The sequence below is a fragment of the Enoplosus armatus genome, chromosome 9 (assembly GCF_043641665.1).
Source record: "Enoplosus armatus isolate fEnoArm2 chromosome 9, fEnoArm2.hap1, whole genome shotgun sequence".
NCBI classification, from domain to species: domain Eukaryota; kingdom Metazoa; phylum Chordata; class Actinopteri; order Centrarchiformes; family Enoplosidae; genus Enoplosus; species Enoplosus armatus.
Window position 1 is genome coordinate 18,721,787 of NC_092188.1, and position 20,714 is coordinate 18,742,500.

Consider the following 20,714-nt stretch of genomic DNA (forward strand, 5'->3'; position numbering starts at 1 on the left):
TTGAAATGTCTCAAATGTCTGATGATAACCTTAAACCCTGACAGCCATAAAAAAAAAAGGACACTGCAAAAACACGGTTGAACAACAGACAGTCCCCAATAATCATCTTACCATCTTAACACATGAAACAGTTTTGTTAAACTGTATTTATTACCTTATTTTGGTTGCTATAACTTCTGTTGTACACATAGCTTTACTCTTCTATCTAAATAAATTTTAAGCAAATTCTGAAAAAAAATGTTGAATGTTCAACAATACATAATAGATATTTCATTTTATTTAATTTACAGCATTTAGGGGCTTACAGTAGCTGATAGGCACCCAGCAGTGAAGTAGTCCTGCTGGAGCAAGTAATGATTTCATGTTAACGATGAGAGTTTAAACAATTCCTATGTATATGATATGTCCATTTGAATTTCTATAGTACAGATTACACAAGCATAACAATGTGTGAAATCTTTTTGATAAAGGTAAAAGAGAGTCAAATGATTAATCATATGTTGTGAATATTCTACGTCTCTGGCAGATGAAGTTTCTTCTTTCTGAGCAGTCCCTGGTGATCCAGTTGCCTGTGTCGTATTTGGACAGGGTCCCACAGTGTTTCCACTGGGATGGACAGTCTAGCAGCCTCCTTTCTTCCTGCGCCTCTCCATTCAGCCACCACCACTTCCCTCCCAGGAAGCGCAGGCCCATCCAAACCTGAGAAACACAAGGCAAGCTCTGAGAGTTTTATCTGTGACTGCACACACTTTCATACACCTTATGCTTGGCTAGTTGAGGAGGCTGTAGTTTGATGAAGCTTAGAGACGAGTTTGTAAAGATTAAGGTTGTCATCTTCCATGCCTGATACAATAAATCAATAATTTGAAAGACAAAGAGTGATCTTCAAGCTCACTAAACTGTGGTGTAAATGAAGCCAGGCACAATGACCTCAGTTGCTGAAGTTAAAGGGACTTTTTTAGCAAAACTTGGATCAAATATTATAGTAAATGAAATGTTGTCTATTTGGGTTATCAAACAGCCCAGATGGAAATGTTTTTTCATTAATGCTCTCTTAAAAAAAAGAAAATAATGGTCATATCATTTTCTTCTGGAGAAACGAAACTTGACTACAGTGTGTTAAACAGTGTTTTTTGTTTAGTCAGTCAGTTAGTTAGTCAGGAACTTCCTCGTGGAAAAATGTCTTTGGTCCTCTCCTGAGACAGTTTCAGACACACACAGGTGAGCCTTTGTGAGGTGTCGAGGGCCTAACAAGTAAACAAGTAGACGAAATGTACCTGCATGATGACTCAATGACTCATCCACATTCACTCACCCTGAAAGTTATTTACTGAGCAGAAGAGGGAAATGTGGCTACCTGCACTGCTCAATATTTTATATGGTATCCATTTTCAACAGGTTGGACAAGAAAAGACATGTCCACACCCTGGTATTTAGCTGCTGACAATCTTGATTGCCTTTCAGTAAGATGAACTAGAAAGAGGAGTAAAGCAATTCAATCCATTTAAAATGTACACTTTTTACCCATTTAAAAATTGGAGCATGCCACCCTTCAGTGTTGAATGCTTAATCTATCAATAAACTGATACATTTAAAAGAGCATTTATAATTTGATTCTTTGAATTTGCATTTAAGTGAAACATTAAAAAAACTTTAAATACAGTTTAAACAATAAACAATTAACTGTACAATTAATCCTTAAATTTAGTTGCCTTATTCACAGAAGTTAATTAAATAAATATGTATATATATATATATATATATATATATATATATATATATATATATATATATAAATTCTTACACCCTTAAAATCAAGAGGGCTTCATGACCCCTGCACCATTGCCTTAAAGGATCTCAAGCCAGCACCGTTTGGAATTCATTTCAAGACAGTGTTCAGTGAAAATGACCCTTTTTGTTTGCTGATTTGTAAACCCTGCCACCCATTCTCAGACCTCATCAGTCGTGGCTTTGTAGATCCGATCTCTGACATAGTCATAGTCAGACATGTTTTGCAGGCTCATGAGCTTGTGGCGGTAGATGCAGGAACCCCTGGAGTCAACACATGGGGTTTTCAAGTCTTTGCAGTGGCTCAGGGCCTCCTCCCATGTCTTGTTCTCCTTCACCACCACCAGGTTGTCATCAAAGCAGCCAGGAGGAATCTCTTTGGAGCATGCATTGCTGTGCCACTCATAAGCGACAGGATCAAAAGAGGCACAGTCTGCCGTGAATGGCTGTCCTGGTGCCCAGTTTCTGTAGTCAGATTGTGAGTCTCCGATCCAGTTCCAGGTCTCACCAGCCTCTCGGTACAGTCCAATCCAGCCACCATCCTTTGGATTAATTTGGCTTGTTTGGGTAATGGTGGAGAGCTTACCATTGTGATTCTCACAGAACTTATTGGCGTCGTACCAGTTGAGGTTAGTTTTGTAAAATCGAATGTGGTTGTGCCTTGTTGAGCAGTAGAAAGGATTTTCACTTGAACATGTAACACTTTTCCACTTTCCATCATCTCTTATAAATGCACAGTGACTGCTCGACTGTCCAAGGCCCCAGTTGCTGCTCTGTGAGACATTGTCGCCTGAGATCCCCTCTCCAGTTCTGAAACAAACAAATGAATGGTATCTCGTTTAGCAACTACATTTTACCTCGTATATATTAAGATATTGAAATCAGACTAAAGATCATTTCAAATAGGGTACTCACTTTAGATTTATCCACTTCCAGACTGGCTCTTTCGTAGGGTCTCTGAGTAGACCGATCCAGACTTCTCCCAAAAACCTATTCGGCCAGACATTTTCCTCTGTTTTCCAAGTAACCAAGTCAATGTGGTTCTTCTGGCAGTACAGTCTCGCCTCTGTCCAGTTCATCTTCTCTGGATAGTAAAAGAGACTTTTTTTGACAGATGCCTCCAAGCAAAGAGCAGCCATGAACAGGAAAGAGAGTGTAAGCGCACCGCTGCTCTTGTTCCCCATTACTGGTCTTCACGTCAAGTCAGAGGTGTGTCTGTTTGCAGAACCCTTATCAGTCAGGTCAGCTCATGGTGTGGTCAGTGACTGGTGAGGAGCTATCACTCTGCTCGTATAGCAACTACATACCTGGTCACTCCCACATAGACACACCTCACCAGATCCAGATGACCAGTATCACCTCTCCACATCAGTCCAGTGTTACAGTCCAGATGGAGTTAGTCATGCCAGCATATCTTTTTCAATTGGATTATTATAGTCGCTTATCTTTAAATTTTGGCTTGAAGATATTTATTTTTAGATGATAGTTCTGCTTTCCCTAAGAAAGGGTAAGACTCAACCTTAATGGTACGCAATGTACCAGGTGAGAGCAATTATGATTCGATTAAAAAAAAAAGATATATAAAATACATCTACATATTTGTGTTAGGAGGAAAATAAAACCACAAGTAGGAATACAAATTGGTGTGATGCTGATCTTTAGTTTATTTTTTGTCACAACAACGGATAACCCTCCGCCTACAATAGGCTGACTACACAGCCTCAATTTCTCTCTGACAATTTCAGTCCAGGTTGATTTGGCGAGACCTATGGTTACCGTGGTAACAGCAACAAAAACTCCTTGAGCAGCTGTGAGAAATACAACAGAAGACCATCTGGTGTATCTGCTCAGAGTGCAGCAAGCCAAACTCATATATATAAAAGAACCAGAATCAGAAATACTTTATTGATCCCTGGGGGGAAATTATACAATTCCAGAGTGAAAAAAAGTACCAGAACTCTTTCCACCAGCACGTTTGGAGTGGGCGCAACTTCAAAAGTCAGTATTTTAAAAAGTACTGAGTTAAATAAAGGAATAAAGGAGAAAAGTAAGAAAAAATAAGAAAACAAACAGGAGCAACTGCAACAGGCTGCATGGTCAGCACATGCACACTCGATAAGGATTCTTATATAACTTATAACTCTCAAGTGTTGCAATTAAGAGGGCGGGAATACTAGTTTGCAGTAATGTAAAAAGTGAAAAGTGGGGGGAAAAAGTGGTAGCAGTACAAATGCAAACCTGACCACACCCATTGAAAAGAAGAGGAGAACAAGCCTAAACATAGATAGCTCCATGGATTCATGTGCAGCCACAGATCCATCACAGCCAATGTGTTTTCTCACAATGAACTCATCAAAATGTTCATACAAATAAGAGAAGACCAGAAGCCATTGGATCTAATCTAGTAGCATGCTATATCAAAACCTAAAAAGTCACATTTATTTAAGAGGTCAGAAACCTCCTCCCAAATGCACAACGGAGCGCCACAGGAAATCATTCCTGCCTGTGGCCATCAAACTTTCTTCTGAGTGTCAGACACTCAGAAGAAAGAGACTGGAAACCTGGCCCTACTTCACCTGTCCATATGCTACCTCATTATCTATTCTTTAAATGTGCCAGTGCAATACACATATGTCATACACAACAGTGCAATACGTACATATATATACACACATGCATATACATTGTTATTGTATATATTTTTTTACTTTTATTCGCACTTAAATATTGTAAATGTGTATATTTTTATCTTTATTTTTTATTTTCTATTTCTTATTTTTATATTTTGTACATTCTTTAGCTCTAAATTTATGCTACTTTCTAATCATGAATGGGAGCACCGGTACTGTACAATTTCCCCCCGGGGATCAATAAAGTATTTCTGATTCTGATTCTGATTCTGATTCTGAAACACTCAAAAGGGGGAGTTGTAAAAAACAAAATAAACTCAGTGAACCATAGTGTTGGCTTGGCTTCAATCTGCTTTTTATGTCAGTGCATGAAAAAGGAACTAAAACAAATTGGACCCAAATCCAATCATGTGTGCTACAGGGAAAGGCTCTGCTCATCTGCATAAAGCTAAATTCAAATTTCTACATTCAAAACTGTCTAGTCTTCATGCTTGGATGGGTAAATCAGGCTGCAGGCAAATGACCAAATTTGAATCTCTTATGTAAAGAGATGCTGATGACCACATCTATGATGTTACCCATATGTCACTGTGCGGAGCAGCCGACAGCAGTCTGAAATGAAGATGTCCGCAGAATGATAAAGGGCAAAGGCATGGACTCACAACGTCCCCTCGTTACAAAAATGTCAACCCTATCAAATAGTTCAGATTGAAAACTTCATGACCATGACTTTTTCTTTACTTTTATACCCAGAAAATAAACTCTTCTTGTTTTGTTAAATAAATAACGACAAAAACAAACCAACAAGCAAAACAAACAATAACAGTTGTCAAACATGGCAACTGGAAAGAGCAACCATCCGTACCATTAGTTATAAAGTTGAAACGTTTTCCTTACATTTTCAATTGCAAAACAACAACTTAAAAAAGCCATATTCATTAAAGGACAGATGAAAATCTTTGATTATTACCAATACTGATTTACCTTTTTTAATGAAGTGTATATTGAAAAAATGTGTAACATTTCTATTCTATCTATTCTGAATTATTTCAATTTCACCCACTGTGTCTTGCATTTTAGTCAACACTATCATAATTTTTACCACAACAACAGACTGTAAAGAAAACACATGGTATCATAATAAACTTGGTGTCACTTGAGCAGACTTTGTTGTCTGTTCCTATTGCAGTATATTCAGTGAAACAGTAGGTGGCACTGCAGCAAATAGTTATAAAAAATTTCAGAACTTTTCATGTCCTTTCCTTTTAAGAGGGAGTGACTTGACCAAGGCAGGAAAAAGCAGAACTGGAAACATGTCTTCTATATTAGGAGGCAGATTGCAGATCTCGCTGCAGTATCCTGAAAGAGGCAACAGGTGGCTTCAAAGGTTCTCCTGCGGCTGCTCCACCCTTTTCACACCAATGTCTCCTACCAGAGAATGACGGAGGAGACAGGGAATGGGGTAACAATGGACTCACTCTCCCTCTGTCTCTGAAATGAGTCTTTAGCTGATGTTTCTATTGAGTTGCCTGCTACAGGAGGTGTAACAGCATCCACAAAGTAAAAAAAGGCTCCTTTTCAAGAATACACAGCTGGTAACTGAACTGATTTTTACAATTTTCAATCCATCCAACACTTCCCTCTCCTTCTTAATTTAACTTCAGACTATACAGTCTTTTACGCCCTTAAGCCATGTGTTCTTTATATATGTAATTATTCATACATATTATAACTTTTTCTTTATTTGACAGGTGAGAGTAAAGGGAAATGGGAACCATGCATCATATATGGTATGTGTCTTAACTACGACGATGCCCCCTTTTATTAATTCAATGCACATTTTTGGTCCATAAATTACACCTGGACACTAAATAATGTGAAATGTGAAAATAAATATTGATTCATATTTTGAGTTAAGTGAGGAAAATTGGAGATGTGAGGAAAATAAGGACTAGAAAAATGATTAAGGGTTCAAGGGTTGTATAACGAAATTTGCATTTGTAGTCCCTTTATGCTACACACACAGAAACAATACAAATATATATATACAGTATATAGTAAAATGTATTAAGTTTCGATTTGTTTTATCAACTGATTAGTGCTAATGGAAAAAAAAACTTTCTCTTTTTTTACCAGCTGATTAGAGGTTAAAACCATAAAGCTTTCTTGTTCTCCATTGTAATTATTTAACTAACAATATTATTTATTGTTGTATTCAGTTATATGTTTGTGAACACAGTGAACAGATAATGATAATAATGAGACAGCAGAACTTGACAGCTTGAGGTTTTTCAAGTTTTATTTCATTGTCTCATTACTCTTAAGCGGAGTTACAGTAGCTCTGCCTCTCAGCTTCTTTCTTCCATCGGTGATTAAGCCTTTAAAACACACCAACAGGGAGATGGATACAGTAGTTACCATAGTACTGAGCCATAACGACACATCTAAAGTGGCAGTGGGAGGTGAAGAGGGGGCACACGGACACAAACACTGTCACCGACCGATCGTCTCATCATTAAAGGAAAAAACAGATAAACTCAAACACACTGTTGCTGCTGCCTACCTATACTGTAGTAGAGCTAAGGGCCGTGATGCTATGACTTGACTATGGGTGGGGCCTGTGTGTAAAAGAGAAGGGAGGGGGAAGGAGGATGGTTGGGGTGGTCCCTTTCCTGACTTCCTTTTGGACAGGAAGTGTCTACTCCTTGGAGTGCATGTACATCAGCAGGTCAGCGACACGGTGGCTGTATCCGAACTCATTATCATACCTGGAGAGAGAAGGAGGGAAAGGAAGAAAGAGAAATGAATTGTTCGGTTTTGAAAAGATAAAACTGTGTTCTCTTTTTCTTCTTTTTTTTTTAACACCAACAACTGTTTTACATGCAGGACTGACCAAGACATTTGAAAAACTTACCAGGAAATGAGCTTGACGAAGTTGTCGTTGAGGGAGATGCCGGCGCCAGCATCAAAGATGGAGGAGTGGGTGTCACCGATGAAGTCAGAGGACACCACCTGCAGAACACAAACCACACAACAAGTCAGATATACTGTAGTGTAGCCAGGCACAGCTTAGGCAATACATTACTAACTGCAAAATACAAACTCAATCAATATTTTTCAAGTAAAATGAATCACAACTAATTTAGAGCATGAATAAATGTTCATCTTAATCCATGCATCCAAATTAAATGATCTTCTTTACCCCACCTCACCCTATCGCCACTAACTTACAGTTTTAGTTCTGGCCTTATTTATTGCTAGCCATGTATTTGCTTTACAGTTTATGTGAAATAACTTTGGGGGTTACCTGGTCCTCGGTGTAACCCAGCACTCCCTTCATGGGCCCATGTGCAGCCTTCTTGCAGGCTTCCTTAATCTCAGCATAAGATGCAGGCTTGGACAGACGGCATGTCAGGTCCACCACCGACACATCAGCCACTGGCACCCTGAACGCCATGCCTGTCAGCTTGCTAGAGAGAGGATAGACAAAAGAGAGATATTGACACCTGTGTCACCTTCCGTTTTTTGGGTTTTCTTAACCTGGTAGCCATAATTAGAAAAGGTACGTCTGATTATCAGGCTAATAGCAAATGTGTTTGTCCTTACCCGTTGAGTTCGGGGATGACTTTGCCCACTGCCTTGGCGGCACCAGTGGAGGCTGGGATGATGTTCTGGTGGGCACCGCGGCCATCACGCCAGGCCTTGGCGCTGGGACCATCCACTGTCTTCTGGGTGGCTGTGTATGCATGGACTGTAGTCTGCAGAGAGGAGGGTCATGTTACATGAAACATCAATAACTCTGGTATACATTTAAAAATACAGTACCATCCGGCCCTTATCACAAAAGTGGTTAAAACTGTCAGTATTACATTTGGATACTGCTGATTACAGTCAAAATGATGCATGTAACTTACCATGAGAGCCTCCTCAATGCCAAAGTTATCATGGATGACTTTAGCCAGGGGGGCCAGGCAGTTGGTGGTGCAGGAGGCATTGCTATCAACAGAAAGACAGACACGGTCACTAACTGCCAGATTCTACTTGATTCAGTTCTCTTGACATACTTGACATAAGCACATTATTGCACCACCTAATCTACGAACATGTTTGTGAAAATTAAAAAACGTACAGTGTGAATGCACGTCCAAGACCAACAGTATGTTACCTGACGATGGTCATGGAGGAGGGGTCATATTTGTCCTCGTTAACTCCCATGACAAACATGGGTGCATCAGGTGAGGGAGCGGACACAACCACGCGCTTAGCTCCACCCTGGAGGTGAGACTGTGATTGGCCAAGAGAGAAAGAGGGCGCAGGTTAGAAACTGGACCATCTGGCAGTGTGTGTATGTGTTTCCGTATATGTGTATATGTGTATGTGTGTACATACGGAGGCCTTCTCGACACTGAGGAAGACTCCAGTGGACTCGACAACATACTTGGCTCCAGCACTGCCCCAGGGGATCTCTGCTGGCTTCATACTAGAGTCAGAGAAAGAACAAGGTCAGTCTAAGATAAAATGATTAGCACTACCACTTAGTTGAACTTGAGAGACAAAGACAAAGTAACATCAAAACACTACAAAAGGTGAAAGAAAAAACCCCCAACAGAAACAGAGATAATGAGCAAGTTACATATAGCAGGAGAGACGTGGGACCAGTACATCCTGTGCTTTCTAAATTAGTGTGCAGAGCCTCTTTGGATAATGTCATGCTAGTAATGAATAAAAGTAAAAATACATTTTCAATTAACCCTGTGGGATGTAAAGAGCCTTGCCAAAGACAGTAGACGGTGTGGTAAAACAGGAAACCTCACAAATTTACACTCAAATTACTGCTTGAAGAGGACCAGGAATGTCTCTTCTACAGTATAAGCCTCCTTTTTGTTGGTGTTGCCTTTTGCAGAGAGGAGGCCCATTACTCAATGGATTAAAACAACAGCCAGTACAATGGGTGGAGGGGTAGCTATATGAGTGAGGCCCTAGGCAGTAGAAAGCCTCATTTCATTGTCTGGAATTCACTCTGGATATTAAAGGCCGGCAGGTCAAACTGGCATAAAATACCTCGCCTTAAAAATAAAAAATAAAGTATGTAATAATTTACACTGAACTCTTAGATGGCTGCTTCTACAGAGGCCTCTCTGATACACTTGATGAAATAATTCCCTCACAATAAATCAGCTGTTTGTTTTTGGCCTGACTTAAGCTTGTTGCCTCCAGTTAACATCAACATCAACACTGCTGATATCTGTGCAGCAACAGCCACAAACCACTGAATTATGGTAAGTGATTATCATCACTTACCACTGGAAGACAGAGATGGCGTTGCCGTCGACGATGAGCTTGCCATCCTCTTGGGAGACCTCACCATGGTAGCGGCCGTGGGTGGAGTCATACTTGAACATGTAGACCTAGGAGGCAAAAATGATTGGCTTATAAAGGGCAGAGGTTTGAAGAGGCATGAGGCTTCTGGTTGCTTCACAAAAATAAAACTATAACACTGTGATATCTTAAGTCATACACTATCTTAACACAAAACTATCTTTCCATTTCCTGGAAGATTTTGGGAGTCACTGGCAGTTTTTGATTCCAAGTTTTTAAGCTAAAGAAAAACTTTAAATTTAGAGAGTAAAGCTCATGTCCGGTTTAGGTGTTTAGGTGATAAAATACATAAACTATGGGTCAGTTGTAGTACGTTTTGTTTGTCTGTAAACCAGCTTCTTTAAACAACATACACTGCAGGGTAGAAACTTTACACAGTAACTTAACACAGTATTTTAAGTGAGTAATTATTAAATAAATGTTATAAAATGTTATAAATGTAGTATGTGCGAGTAAGTTTTCTCACCATGTACTGCAGGTCAATGAAGGGGTCATTGACGGCCACAACCTTGATGCCTTTCTGAAGGCAAGCCCTCAACACCAGACGGCCAATACGACCGAAGCTGCAGAGTGAGGGGGAGAGCGAGAGAGAGAGAGAGAGAGAGATTTATAATAGTTGCTTTGGGAAAATGGTAGGAAACTTCATGTGTCAGGATGACAAACCACTCCTGGGACCTGACATGAGTCTTCTAACAAAGTCTCAAACTGTGACGTCGCCTCAGTACAGCCTCCAACATAACTTCCAGTGGTTTACCCACCATGGAGAAGACCTTCCCATTAATCCCAATCAGCAAAAAACACATTCCACTCTTGTATTCCTGTTAACCTATGATTAATGCACTTTTCATTGTTAGTTCACATTAAAAGCTTTTCTATGGCAACTAACTAATAACTTGAAGGCACTTATTGTGAAGCAGCTACAGGAAGGTACTCTGGCACTATTTAAGTAAAGAATGGTAAAAGAACACGTAACCACAGTGAACTGGTTAGATGAAGTGCTGCAGGCGACATGGCGAACTTCAAACCAATATGTCATCAACGTAAACTGCAGCTTTTACTGTGGGATTCTTGTTTGATGGAAACCCATATGTGCTGTTCTGCGTCACAGACTGCATGGGCCCACTCTCCCATATCAAAATCCAGCATACTGTATTAAAGGTTGATTTTATGAAAATGTCATTCCTCTTCACAACCATACTAACCATCACAACCTTACTAACCACCAGAAATTGTTGTGGAAATAGTGAACGCCCATCCCCAAAATATGCTTCACTAACACAGTGTCAGATCATACTGAGATCAGCCTGAACCATCCTGTTTATACAATGTGTGTGTGTGTGTGTGTGTGTGTGTGTGTTTTAAACTCACCCATTGATTCCAACACAGAGGTCTGACATGGTTGCTGCTGCTTGGGGGGGATTTAGTTACCTGGAGGAAAAAAGAAAACAATACAGAGAAACACATGACATTAGAAAAACAACTACAGCTACTGGATGATGGAAATAACGTGAACATGCAGGCTATCCAATCTCACTTAGTAATGTCCTCTAGCTGGCGAGGCACTAAGTCAGATGACTGGGATAAAAAAGATATCTGTTCTTAACAATGCAGCTTAATGTGCCAGCGAATGCCCTCTCTTCTTTGTCATAGAGTTTAAACATACAATGGTAGGCTTGACAACAACAAAAAGTACACGCAAGTGCTCGGACTGAGACAAACTGTTGCCTTGGCAGCAGCAGGTGGCTTTAATCAGGTTAGTTAAGTAACTGTTGGCAATATACAATGACTGTGAGTGCCATTGCTGTAATGTGACCAAGTCCAATCTGCCATTTTAGTGTGAACCCTCTGCTCCGAACCTTCAGGCTCCACAAACCAGCTGATCATTCATCATCTATTTTACTTGCTATTATAAAGCCAGCCGTTACATTTCACCAATTTGTCAGCTTTATTCCTCACCCTGTTGCATATACACCGGCCCTCACACCGTTACCATCTGTGCTCTCTATCCTCCCTGCGTGTCTTCTCCACCTGTCTTTTCGTTTACACACAGAGAGCAAAGTGAAGTAACATGCTCGCAGGAGACATTCTGCCTTCATGTAGCTTCTTGTGAAAAATGATGCATTTAAAAATCTAATTTGTATGTTGTTTTCCTTTGTGATGTCAGCTGTAAGGTCTGTACAGCCATGCTAAAATAACATGAAGAAAGAGTGGTAGCAGTAGCCTCACAGTCCAGCAGACAGGCAGTGTGACGCAGTGGCACTCAAGGGTGAGAAAAACACCAAGGTGGTACAGTACGTTGGTGTGCTCGTGAAGTTAGTATGACAAGATGAGCTGGGTACTTGGGTTGAAATTAGAAGACTGCAGCTGTGCAAGGTTGTGATTCTGTTTATTGTTAATTGACATTACTGTCAGTGACAGAAAAATACATGCAGGATAGCATGTCTTACGTGCATCTGCTGCAGGAGTAGGGCCATGTTCCATCATGCAGGGACATGTTTAGAAAACAATGGGGTGAGAAGGGAGGGAGAAATGGGTAGGTGTGTAATGCAACAAACAGAGACTTGTCTGCCGACTGAACCGAGAAAAAGCCTGGCATTGACTCAGCTATGTGACCTCCTTTTCCCTCTGCTTTCCTCTCCTTTTCATAACACTCAAACACCCGTTCCTCCTCTCCACACCTCCTCTGTCTTCTCCTCCTACTTTCACTGCCCCAATCTTTTCTACCAGTTGCATCCCCTTTCACTTCCTTCCTCTTCTCACTAACTCTTCCTCTTCATCTCCTTTGCTGATGACCTTGGCCTGTCTATGTTAGTAAGGATATGCACTCTGATATCATATTTAGCTTCCCAAATCTACACTGGTGTGGACACCCACCAGCTGAATTCATTGAGGGTTTATTTAAATTCTACAAATGAACAGAGATTTCTGTCTGTCACCTGTATGCACTCATACAGATGAACAGATATTGTAACTCAGCAGCATTGACCAGGTTCTAGCTGGACCAGTAGCTAACGTGTGTGTGTGTGTGTGTGTGTGTGTGTGTGTGTGTGTGTGTGTCTGTCTGACAGGCGCAGGTAGAGTAAGTAAGGGCAACACTGATTGTCCTTGAAACTGGTTGGTTGTCATTTTAGACTACTGTAATCTCCTAATCTGTTAGTGTGTGTGTGTGTGTGTGTGTGTGTGTGTGTGTCTCAGTGGGAAACATGTAGGACAGGCTGTCGATTTGTTGAAATGCATTGTGGGAGCACTTTAAATAGACTAAAGGGGCTACCAGATTAGGATAAATCATCTCTCTCATTCTCCAACACTCTCTCAAACCTGAACAATGGTAGATTATTTAAACCTGGATTTATTCACTTGTTATTAAGAACAAATAGATCTCGCTGGAACTGAACCCTATTTGATGCCAGTCAGAATTTATTTAACAGTGTGCCACAGTTTCAGCTTTCAGATTTTGTAGTGAATGCTTGTTTTGAGCATTTGTTCTTGTGTGCCTATTTGTAGTATCTTCCTTTCAGAGAAGAGCAGCCATTTTGTGTTCAGCTGCTAGTATCAATACAAGGTCACCAGGACTGAGAGGGAGAGAGAGGGTGCATACAGTATGGCCATGCTGTTCTCACATTTCTACATCTTTCCTCTCCTTTATACTTGGTTCCCACCATTACCTATTGTGCATTCAAACGCTTTCCTCTCTTTTGAACTTGCCTCGTGAACTTTTTCACAATTTGTCTCACTTGTTGGTCTTCTGTCTCTGTACTGACCTCTCCATTTTCTCTAAAAAGAGCAGTTGCCCTGGGTTTTCTAACATAAAATGGCCGCTCTACTGACAAATGATACTACTTTTTAAACAGAGTGGGCTTTCCTTCTTCACTAAAGCAGATAGAAAATGGGACTCAAACCCAGTGATGTGGCTCTAAATGTACAGAATTTAATAACTTGACTAGTTTGCTGTGCACGGAAAGTAATAGTTTTGATTTGTTGCTCGAGAATGAGAATGTGTTTGTTAATTAACCTGATGGCAAGTATTGGAGACTTTCATACGGGGCAGGTGTGTGTATGTGTGTGTGTGTGTGTGTGTGCGTGTCAGTCTGGCTGAATGTACTTGGTGACACTCCCCCCTCCATGTCCGTTACTGTTGCCTAGCAACAGTTTGGGGCTTTGGCCCATCAAGGGCAGAAGAGGGAGGGGTTACACCGGGCAACCAGTTCCCTGGAAGAAAAGCCCAGATAGACATGAGCTCTCACCACAGAGTCGCAGTGAACAAAATTCTGGTTAATTGAAAGTCAAAAAAAGTCAAAGGTACTAGACTGTGCATGACTTTCGTAGTTTGAGAGCACTGTCATAAAATAAGCAGCAAGTTAGAGGTGCAGCTTTTAAAATCATATACAGATAAAAAAGCTCATACACCATTGCCAATAATACCATGTTTATTTTTATGGAAAAACCTTCCTTAAGGCAGCTTTAATAAATTAATAAATGAAATGAAAACACTGGTGCTGCACCATCATACTCTACTATAGCACCACTGTTCAGCTTCCAAGTTTAGTGTTCAGTACATACTCTTGTGCAGTTTTGGTATAAAATATGACGTAATACACCTTTTAAACATTGATAGCAACATTTCGGTTAGCTCACTGCTTCAGTATAGTTAAATGATCCCATGTTTTGTGTAATGTTAAGGTTTTTACTCAGTAAACTTTCTAATGCAATTTTATAATAGGAAAAAAATGGCCAGCAGCTCAGCCCACTTCTCCACTACACAGTCCTGCCTCTTTTGACTGTAGACCAATCAGCACTGATCTAGTATTCAGCACTCACACAGATGTGTCCCCGCTCACAGAGGCAGTATTGTGCAGAGTAGAGCAAAGGAGTTACATGTTGTTCACTGCAGCTTGCAATCTGCTGACACTCATTAAAACGTAGGAAGAAGAGGCAGACAGGCGGTCAGACATATGAAGCATATGAAGTGTAGCAAGTTTCCTTCGACATTTTCTGACCTCTTATTCCCCATTGCAGATCTACTACACTGCGGTTTGGTAGAGTCCAAGGAAGAGTCCAATTAATATATTAATTAATATATACTTGCAGAGTCAAGTACTGAAAACCCATAATGAGGTTGGCTGCCTGATTATTGTTGGGAAAGCAACGGATCCATAAATCTCACATCAAACCGTCAAGAGTCAGAGGTGGTGCATCTCCTCTTCTGATTGGTTAGACAAAGGGAAGAACCCGCCAGTGAGAAAAGCTTCACTAGCGTTCAATCCTCATTAATGAAGAAGTACACCGAGCTGCTAACTTATCTACCCTACCTACTTCTCTTTCTATTGCTTCATCCATCTGTCCATCCATCATAATACTTTTTTCTTCTCATTCAATCTTATTTTGTCGTCCACCTGCTCTCCTCTACCTGTCTTTTCTCTTTTTGTCCTTTGTTCTCCCCTCTCATCTGTCTCTTCCTCGCTTTTTGGCTCCATATACCTCCCCTCCCCTTTCGCCCACCACCCAAACTAATCATTAAAATTCAACACCCTCCCCATTTGTCTGTCTTCGCCACTCTTTGTCTGTGTAGTCCCGCACATTTAGCACAACCCTACCCTCTCTCTGAGCTGCGACCCATTTTCCTCGCACAAACACAGAGTGTAACCGGGGGGGGGGGGGGGGCAGGGTCGCCATGTCTATGTGTACGCGTTTGCACCAGAGGGACCACTGGGGGAAAGATGACTCATCACCAGTCGACCAGAAAAGGACAAAGACAACAGGCTGCATCGGGTGATAAAATCTCAAAATGTAGGAAAAAAATCTGTTGGACGAATGAAAGAGCAAAGGAGAGGAGAAGAGAGGAGAAGGCATGACACAGCATTTCACTTCTGCCAACACCTCCTTTGATGTCAAGCACTAACACTTCACCAAACAAACACTGATTCTTTCTCTGTAATATGTCATCAGTCTTAGAAGAGCATTTGGACAGCGTGTGGACTCCAGTTAATCCTTATATGGACCTGAGTTTGAGGAGCACACATAGACTACTGTACACCTTTCCAACAGCATTACGGTTCACATACAGACAGGACACAGACTAAATACACCATTCACATAATTCACCATGGTTATGTTGGGAGTGATGACTAGACAACTTATGCTGTTTCAGTTTAACTATGGCTTGAAAGCAACCTATATTCATGATAGGAGAGGCTAAATTTAGGGTTAGGGTTAGTAAACTCAGTCTTTGGGTTGCCTCGGTTTGTGTATTTGTTGGAAATTTGTCAGTGAGTGAATGAACTCAGTGACTCTGCCCTTACTTTTCCTGCCCACTATGCCACTCCCCCAGCCATCCTCCTTCAGCCGCCCCCTTCTTTTCTTTCAGTGTCTTTTCTAACGTTCCTCCAGCTTTCTATCCCTCTTTCACACCCTCTTTTTCTCCAGTATTTTTCCACTGCAGTGGGTTGATTGGCTAGAGGCCAGGCAGACTATCCAATTAGGTAATGTTTTCTCTTATTGCCCGCCTCTCGGTGAACCAAATAAATTAAATACATTAGAGACTAAACAATAAATGCCAGGTATACACCCTTACATGTACACACTAGTTAGGTGGAGCCAAACTTTCTGTGTTGTCTGCAACTTAAGGAACCTTTCTTCTGCTCATCTTTTCTTTCGTCTTATCTTTATATAGTCTCGTCACTGAGGCACAGTCACTTTGCTGCCGTAAACTAGTCAGTTAAATGTCCAACCCCATCACATCACCAGTCAGACACATGCACACACGACACCACAGACTGTGACAGACCTACTCAGCAGGCATGGTCTCCTGCTGACAGGGACAGATAAGAAGTTCACTGTTTCTATTAGACATCAGCGACAAATAAATGCAATAATCAAACAAAGAATTTATAATGCTAATAGCTTTATGTATTCCTGTTACCAACAGAGATCTGGATAAATGAAATTAAGATAAGGAAGGTGGTTTTGTAGTTACTTACCATTGCAGTTAAACAACAACTTGCACATACACACACACACACACACACCATCATGAATTAGTAAAAGGTGTGCTGTATCAAACTGAAGAGGTTTCAATAGGAGAGAGACGTGTGACTACTCTGCAAAGGTAATGCTGGACCACACACACAGACACTGACAATAGGCCTACTGTATGGGCTTGTGTCAGCAGGCAGATGACAAATATCCCTCCTAAGGATCAGACCCTGTCATTCGCCTGCTCTCCTCTCTCAAGCTACAGTACAGTAGTACAGTTTTATCCTGTGTTTGCTACCTTTCTCACATCATGCTGGCTATACAAACCGGCACATTTGAATAACTGCCATATACATAAAAAAACAAAGCAAAACTGCTTTGATGTACAACCAGAGTCCTTTTATGTCCCAACTGTGTATATACTTCCCTACAGAGGGGTTTATTTCCTTAGATTGGCGACAGTTGGGTGAAGAGTGCTGAGTCACTCCAGAGTTCCTACTCTCTTACGCACATCCTGGACAAGATGGCTGGTTGATAAGTCGGCTGCAGAGTGTACTCGAGAGGGACACTCATGCTCCATCTACAAACAGCCACACTACCTTTAAGTGGAAAATTTATGTTAATCTAGAAAAAACAAGTCATAACCAACTCAAGAAGAAATAATGACTCAAGGCTGTATGTAAATTATTCTCATGACAAAATTGACTTTTAGTAGCAGTGATTAATCTCTAACTGTAGGACACAGTAAAATAATCTGTGTTGATTTTGAACCCAGGCAGCCTGCTCTAAAGTGTGTACCAGACGGAGAAAATGAGAGGCACGCAGACACTAATCTGATGGATCTGAGGGGAATAAATTGTCAATATACTTAGTACAGCAACCACCTGAGAATCCAGTTCATAGATCCATAGACCAATGGTCTCTCACTTACATCACGAGTAGCTTGTTTTGACATATCTCCTTAATAACACGGCTGTAGTCCTTGATAGGCTGGAATAACACGTAACTGTGTGCTCTAGTTAATTTCACTGGCTAATAGTTTACTACTTGCTCAGCAAAGGAGCAACAAATTTCACACACTTGGCTGACACCCTGATCTCCAACACCTACCCAGTGCATACTGAATGTTAAAGTAATTACGAGCAACATAACAAGCATGTAACTTATGTGCCTCATATGGAACAAGGAACCTCCATGTGTCTCTAATAAAAAAATATGAATATAGTATAACTCAGAACAGGCACATCTTTGACCAATACCAGCCTGTCATTGTGTATTGATGTCGCATTTAACTACCGCAAATGCATTGATGAAACTAGTCAACCAATTGTATTTGTAGATATGGTCTAAATCATTGTCAATTTTTAATCTGTTCACTGAATGTTGGACAAGAAAGTTATAAATGTGCTTTTTCTACGGGGAGAAATGAACCTAGAGGGAGGTTATGATCATAAATCATGTTAAATAAAAGTACTGCAATACTATTATCTGCTGATGCATCGCAAATAGCTTTTGCAAAATTTTCTTCCAAAATTATGATCTTAGGGCCTGACATTTGGCAACACATACAGCTTTGATTACAATACTTAGCATCTCCCTGGCAGCACTGGGCCTGTTATTACTGACCTTCAGTCATCCAGACCCGGAGCTAAGGAGGTGTGACTCCCCATCCACGAGTGAATACACTGTGAATAACCCTTTTCAACTTGATAAAGAGCTTGTAAAACCGAACTGTAATGCTGGTCAGCATCACTACAGCAGCTCTGGGGCCTGCTGTGACCTTCCTCAGCTGGAGCGATGACCTTCAACAGTGAGACGAGGCCAGACATGGCTGCATCTGCATGTACCACACCTATATGAGATGAATGAACTGTATTCTGCAAGCAAATAGTGATTGCCACAATTAATAATAATAATAATAATAATAATAATAATACTGAACACTAAAAGAAATAATAAGAGGCATTAGTATTCCCAGTTTTTGCACAATAGGATTGTGTGTCTTTGACTTTTATTGATTTTGCAAACATCCATTCTCCTGTTAGTTTCTCCCCACTGGATAAGTTAGGGGGAAATTCAGTTTTCTAATTAAACCCTAGTTGCACGTGTGGTATATACTGCATGGCTGGGTAGCTAAACAAATTGGAGATGAACTTTAACTGTGTTTGTATTGTTGCTTTAAAAAAGACAGGCCTCTTTGAATAACCGCATCAACAGGTTCGTCGAGTCTGAAGTCAAAATGCGGCAGAATCATGCGACACCACACTGCCTCTGTGCCCTTCAAAAGCATCGCAGGAAGGCTTTCAGCACGCCTCTCTCTTCTTCTTCTCTCGACATGCAGTAAAGCCAAGGTTATTCATTTGTCCCGTTGCGGTTCTTGCATCACAGTCACTTCTGCTTCCCCGTCATTGCGAGAGTACAATTCATCTGTGAAATCTGATGGCGGAACGACGACAGACTTCATCATGAAGACAAGGGGAGGCACGTAGCTTCACCTCCATGCACGTACACACTTTCACCGCGTACACCGCCGTCATTCCAGCTCAGTCTAATAATGCAGCTGTATTACAGTCAGGTTTTACTGTAAACTCATTTTCATTCCAACCTCTATCTACATAGGCTATTTCTAAGAATCCTGTTCTGATAAACGCGGTAATATATATTTTTGCATTGGGTTACATAACATGGAGACTAATCCACTTCCGCAAAGATGCAGCAACGGGAGCTGCCAATGTCACGTTACCCGCTCAGCAAGACAATTCAGCTTCAGATGAATGAGTTATCCATTATGAATGGACCATGACTAATATATGTACTTTTTCTTTACAGTAAGGCACCATTCCTTGTCATATTAATGCTTCGGGTGTTTACAGCTTAAGTGAATTTTGGTGTAATAAGCGAAATGATGCAACGACACGACTCTCATAGAAAGCATTACACAACGGCCAGCCTCTCTCCAGACTACAAGGCCATGGCCGCATCCCCTCCCACCCTCGCCTTTCTCTTCCTGTACCATTACAGCGTGCATCCTGCGAAGGAGGCTGCTTTACAGATCTAAAGGCTAAATTAGCTCTGAGCTCTTCCATCCCCTCATCCCCTCGCCAGTCTCTCGTGCGCGTTAAACGGATACGTGGCTGCTTAAAATAAAGCTGGTAACATCCAGCAAAATACAAAATACAGCATACAGGCTACAGGGTGGCCACAGGCTTCTGCAAGTCGTTTACAGCTTTTAGTAATGCAAGTCTCAGGAAAATGTAACAGTACAGATTAAAACAGTCATTTAATACGGCATTTGCTAACGTTAGTTAACTATGTTGAAGTACGGCAGGTCGACATTTGTACACAGACGGATAAGCTAACATTTGAAACTGTAGTGAAGGCTGAATCCTGTGAAATACTTCCAACGTTCTCAATTTAGATAATTTAGCTATTCTTTTGTAATCTAGCCGCTGCAAAGGCCTCTACATATTGAAGGGTAAATCGGTCTTGCGGCTTACCTCACGGCTGATGCTTCTTGAGTCTATGTGCGCAATCCGCGGTGCCGCCTTCCGCTTTTATACAGAACACGTGCCTCGGGGAGCCTGGTCGCCCTGGCGACGTGACGTCATGGCATCCTTTGCTGCCAGGCTCCATTCTGAACGAGGGACTGGTCACGGTCTCCCAACGGCTGGCATAGTAACTACAGTGATGAAACCCTGGTCTGGTTAACGACTTCTTATTCATATCATAGACCTGAGGGTTGTGTCGATGATGAAAGATAATATTTACCAGAGAGAGAGAGAGAGACCACGGACACAGACAGATGAGAGGTAGGAGAGACAGAGAGAGCCTGGCAGGACGCCAACGTGGACGTGGAGGGCAATGATGAAGCATTTTGTCCCATTCCCACCATTAACAGAGTTGGTCGTGTGCATGTGATGACATACTGGAGAAACATAACTTGAT

General features: G+C 41.2%; 1 protein-coding gene across 1 annotated transcript; it reads right to left on the minus strand.

The window, feature by feature from the left end:
• Window positions 1-6,699: 6,699 nt before the first annotated feature.
• gapdhs (glyceraldehyde-3-phosphate dehydrogenase, spermatogenic) lies at window positions 6,700-20,314 on the minus strand. Its single transcript, XM_070911785.1, has 11 exons — window positions 20,267-20,314; window positions 11,166-11,225; window positions 10,264-10,360; window positions 9,720-9,826; window positions 8,808-8,898; window positions 8,584-8,702; window positions 8,333-8,414; window positions 8,025-8,176; window positions 7,726-7,888; window positions 7,333-7,430; window positions 6,700-7,186 (listed from the first exon to the last, which is right to left on the minus strand). Exons 2-11 carry the CDS (start codon window positions 11,192-11,194, stop codon window positions 7,117-7,119), a joined length of 1,008 nt encoding a protein of 335 aa, XP_070767886.1. The 5' UTR covers window positions 11,195-11,225; window positions 20,267-20,314; the 3' UTR covers window positions 6,700-7,116.
• Window positions 20,315-20,714: the final 400 nt, after the last annotated feature.

Excerpts from the sequence above, each read along its gene's own strand:
- gapdhs (XM_070911785.1), bottom strand. The coding sequence starts at position 11,194 with ATGTCAGACCTCTGTGTTGGAATCAATGG. Across the intron at positions 8,415-8,583 it reads TCCTCCATGACCATCGTCAG|CAATGCCTCCTGCACCACCA; the intron begins GTAACATACTGT and ends TTCTGTTGATAG. Across the intron at positions 7,431-7,725 it reads TGGGTTACACCGAGGACCAG|GTGGTGTCCTCTGACTTCAT; the intron begins GTAACCCCCAAA and ends TGTGTTCTGCAG.